A 5,081-nucleotide genomic window follows, 5' to 3' on the forward strand; every position below is an offset into this window, starting at 1 on the left:
TAACTTCCCTCCCACAACAATACTGCATATATACTGGTAGGAGACCAGTTGCATATCCAATCACTCCCTGTGTTTTAGAAATAATGACTTCAAAAATCTTCCAGTATTTCCATCTATGTTCTTGAAATGATATTTATACTAACAAGGGATCTTGTCTGGCCCTTATATTTGTCCTTGAACCCTAGTGCATTTTGTTCATTCAGTCCATAGTCAAGCAGCAAAAACTCTTGAGTACAGAAATCTTATGCAATTTTTTTAATGTTCTATTTAATAAAGTATACTGTAATCAACTAGAATTACAATTTTTCTTTTGTGAAATCTAGATCTGATAGATTTTTATTTAGCAAGGTAGATTATTTTGTAGCTATTGTGCACAGATTAATAGGGGAGTATTACTGCATTGGTTTAGAGATCAAAACAGCTCCCTGAATATGAATACCAACTTATAAAGTCCTATTTCTAGGACTGCTTGGAACAAATGTAAGTTACTTGAAGACAAAGAAGAGTTCTCAGCCTATTATGGAAACAGAAGAGGAGTCAGCTGAAAGACTTCAGCTTCTTAAGAGCAGTGGAACCTCTATCTTAAGTGTTGACAGCTTAGAAGCAAATGGTAAGAAAGGAGGGATATGAAACGGAAGATGGCTATCAGTGTACTCATATTCAAGTTTTCCCATATAAAGATTGCCTCATAATTGCCCTGCAGCTTCCATTACTGAAGCATGTAGCTGGATTGTTTGATACCATTCCAGAAAATTCGAATTATGGCTCTGGAGATGCCTTAAACTTTGTATACTATTCTATTGGGTGGATGAAAAATTCTTATATGACAATAAATGCATCAATTCAGTTATTTTTATTAAAATTGTGCATTATAACTAATTTATTTGTTCTTTCTATCAGAATTGATGGTTTCTGAGCTAAATCATAGTGTCTTTGGACTGGGGTTGGACACATTGGAAGAACAGGAAGAGAAAGAACAGCTTTTTGCCAGGCTTGAGAAAGGCTTGACATCATCCATTGATTATTCCAAATTAAATAAAGAATTGGATTCTGATGACTCCACACAATTTAAAGCTTTATATAGGAGTAGTTAAACTTTATAACAGACAACATTAAATCTTACCTTTTATTTCTTTTCTTATTTGTGTGTGCCTATGTACATGCAGGTGCATGTGGAGGCCAGATGTTGATGTCAGGTGTCTTCCTCTGTCCTCTCCACCTTATTTTCTGTGATGGTGTCTCAGTGAATCTGGAGATTGCCAGTTGGGCTAGTTTAGCTAGCCAGCAAACTCCAGGGATCTGCCTGTCTCCAACTCTCTGCTGGGCTTGTAGGCAGGTGCCATCACACATGGCTTTTTATGTTCTTTCCAGGGATATGAACTCAGCTCCCCATGCTTACCTGGGAAGCACTTTACTGATGGAGCCATCTCCTCTCCCCAAATCCTGTGTTTTGAACTGTATTCTGTGTTCATTTTAGTCAAGAAATGTATGAACAAAATAATGTTGCTTTGTAGTTGAACCCCCGTTCTGCCTCAGGTTGGAAAGGAATTGTCTTTTTACAGATAACTGTATTCTGTATTCATTTTAGTCAAGAAATGTATGAACAAAATAATGTTGCTTTGTAGTTGAACCCCCATTCTGCCTCAGGTTGGAAAGGAATTGTCTTTTTAGAGATAAAAGGAAAATAAAAAGCCCAGAATACTGTTAGAAACTCGGGGGGGGGGGGCAGAAAGGGCATTAAGAACAAGGAAGCAAAGCAGAGTTAATTTGAAATCTCATTCATCCTAGAAATTTTAGTTGGCTGAGCTGGCCAGTCTTTGTTTGTTTAGATTTTATTAATGCATATGACTTTTGCCTATATATTTGTATATGCACCGTGTACCTGGTACCTATCGATGTCAGAAGAGGGCATCAAATCCCATGGAGCTGGAGTTACAGGGTTGTGAACTGTCTGATGTGGGACTAGAAATTGAACTTTGCCCTCCACAAGAGTCGCAAGTGCTCCTAACCACTGAACCATCTCTTCAGCCCCAGAGTGGACCACTTTTAAGCACAGTAGCCCATTTCCATTCTTCAGACTTTGCTAAGGTCTTTAATTTCCTTGGTTTAGCTATCCACATGGTTGTTTTCTTGTAAGTGCAAATCAGTTTATGGTTTTATTTAGGATTTTGTAAGAACACAGAAGTAGAATCAAAAGAATTGTGAGACTCATAACCTCTGGTTAATTTGAGAACCTAGTCTTAGGTGATAGCAGATAAAGCAGTCTATATCCTGGCATGAGCTATGTAGGTTCTAAAACTTAGTGTACATACAAGTTTCCATGTAGATACGATAAATTTAATTCCTCAGTAAGAAACAAAAGACTTCATTTCTCACAACCACACTAGTACTTGAGTGTCACACTTGTTTGATTGGCTTTCCATGAGTCCTACAGTGACAAAGTAAAGGAATCTGTGATGGATTTCTACACACAAGTCAGTTACAAATTAAGACATGTTTGTGCTTATAAAAATCTTGATCTATATAGTAAATGGAAATAGGCCTGTTCTTTGGATAAAAACATTGTGTTATGCCTCATGATTGCTTACTTTGAACACCACCCTGAGAAATGGCTTGGCAAAGAATGATCAGGGTCTTGTGCTACTGGCATACCCAGAAAGAATATGCAGGGATACTCAAGGCCATTTGCCCCTCCCAACAGTGGCAACACAATTTAAGTATGCATAGGTTTATTGGCCTCAGTTTTTGCTCCTTTCAAGTATTCTATAACTTTTTCTTTAAGATACTCTTAACTTGGTATTTCATTCTAGAATAGACTAGTCAGAGGACAGGATAGCATTGAGTGCACAGTGTTAGATGTTGAGTGCTATTCCTACAGTCTTAGAGACTCTTAGGTGTGCTGAGTATCTCACTAAAGACACAATTAATGGACTGGAAAAGGTAGAACTGATTCCTTGGTTTAGGTGAAAGCCAGATATGAGCTGATGCATCCAATTTAGTTAAAATGTGCTTAAGCTTCTTTCTCCCCTTGCTGAAGTGTTTCTTGGATTAAGGCCCCATCATCTTCCGTTTAGGATTAGATTGCTTTTTAGCATGTGTGTGCTCATCTTGCTTTGTGGGGTTTCGTTGGCCTTCCTGTAAATGTCACTTAGTTTTCATAGTTTGTGATCCATTCCTAACTTTAATGAAGAAAGGATGCCTGGTTCATGGAATAGTATGCATATGTGTTAATGCACACACTTATGTATAAAATTGTGTACATTTGTATATGTATTTAAGCAAAATAGCATTTTCCTTTGCTTACTTGGGCAGCTACAATTAGTTTTAGTTTTTAAGAATATTTTACTTTCAACATTTTCCTTCCATCTCCTCAATTTTTAGCTTTGTGTATAGAGCAAGGGTACTTGAGAAGACATAATTTTAGAAAATTTAAGATAGATAATGCAACATGTATTGTATGAAAATATGCTAACATGTAATATATGTTAAATATTTTCCAGTTATCAAGCTAATGCAGAACTAGCTGAAGATGAACATAAGAATCCATTGAAACATGAGGAACTGCCAGGTAATTTCATTGGCTTCAAATTTGTGATATTTGAGAAAATGGTATAACTTCTAATACAGACATTGCTAAGAGCAGTACTGAAAACATGAAGCATATGGTCTTGGGAAGTGCTCTGAGCAGGTGGAATGCAGAGTACTTGTTACAATCTCAGTTACTAAGGAGTTGTTAAAAGGGAACTGTGACCTCATTTGTGGAAACCAATCAGCAGAGCAACGGAAAAGACAGGGAAAGGGGATTTGTGCCAGGACTGGACATCAGAAGCCAGAACAAAACCTGCAATGCATGTTGCTGGGAAGCAGGAATCTTCTCCATCTCCTGACTACTATATAGTCCTGGCTGGCTTGGTGCTCAAGAAGCAGAAGCAGGCAGATCACTGCTAGATCGAGGCAAATCTGGTCTCCATTGCAAGTTCCAGGCCAGTTGGGGCTACCGGGAGACCCTGTCTCAAAAAAATAAAACAAATAGATGAGCCTTATTCTGCAGATAGTTAATCCTGCAACTTGATCTTTTTATAGGTGCAAGGTCTTTGTACAATGGTGTTGTCTCTTCGGAGGTTTCTTGTAAAGGTTCCTGATCATTGAGAACCTTCCTCTTATACAGCTTGGAGATCAAACATCTCTCTGCATTGTGTCACCTGGGGATTGTCCAGCCTATGGTCTCCTAGTTCTTGGTACAGCCTATACAAAAGGCTTAGTGTCTAGTAAAGACCCAGAAGGACCTTCACCTCCACCAATACAGATTTCTTCTGGAATATTTCTAGATAGGTCATACATGCCTCCTCTCAATACTGCCCTGTGACTTCTGATTGTCTTTGGCTTTTCTGGACTCTGTCTTCTGAACCCAGTGAAAACCTGCCCCCCTGACCCACTACCATACACTCCATACTTCAGCAGTGGGGGGCTTACCTCATTTGTTTGTGTTTATTAGGAATGACATTCTTTCCTGTCAGTTGTTCAGTGTCTAAAAAACAATTATTTCATATATTTTGTCTAATTCTTTACAGTGGAGGTTACAGCAAGGCCTTTCATTCTAACAGGACAGAGGCAGTCTTTCAGATTGCATTATACTTAAAGTTCATAGATAAACTTGCCAATAGAGGATGAAAAATGTCTCCAAAATGAAGCTTTTGGACCTCTGCATTTGATATAGTTTACTTTATCTGAATTAAAGAACATTTTATGTCCATGATAATTTATTCTATTTTTCAAACATACATTTTCAAAATTCTGTATTTTCAAAAATATGTAATATATTTGAAGTTACAAGAGTGGAGAACATTTTTAATTTTAACATTCTCCTACCCAATGGTTAGAGCAGCATAAGTTCATACTCTCATTGTTGGCCAGAACAGAGTAGGAGAGACTGGTTAACTCTGATGCTCTCATAGAAAGATCGCCTCAGTTTGGCTGCTTCTTTCATTTTTATGTAAGCTTAGTTCACTTTGATGTTTCTGAAATCTCTGACATGCTATTTTCCTTCCCTTTATTTCTTGGTTTTTTGTTGTTTTTTTTTT

The 5,081-nt window shown here is 37.6% G+C and overlaps 1 protein-coding gene across 1 annotated transcript in view; it reads left to right on the forward strand.

Annotated features, from left to right (window-relative positions):
* LOC103731018 (centrosomal protein of 162 kDa) overlaps positions 1-5,081 on the forward strand; it is a gene marked incomplete at its 3' end in the record, with an annotated part of 42,866 nt that overhangs the window by 8,695 nt on the left and 29,090 nt on the right. The window contains 3 exon segments of the mRNA XM_029561724.1: positions 464-610; positions 901-1,084; positions 3,501-3,568. Of these exon segments, the coding sequence (XP_029417584.1) occupies positions 464-610; positions 901-1,084; positions 3,501-3,568 (399 nt within the window).

The sequence above is a fragment of the Nannospalax galili genome, unplaced genomic scaffold, assembly GCF_000622305.1.
Source record: "Nannospalax galili isolate Female #2095 unplaced genomic scaffold, S.galili_v1.0 scaffold814, whole genome shotgun sequence".
Taxonomy (NCBI): Eukaryota; Metazoa; Chordata; class Mammalia; order Rodentia; family Spalacidae; genus Nannospalax; species Nannospalax galili.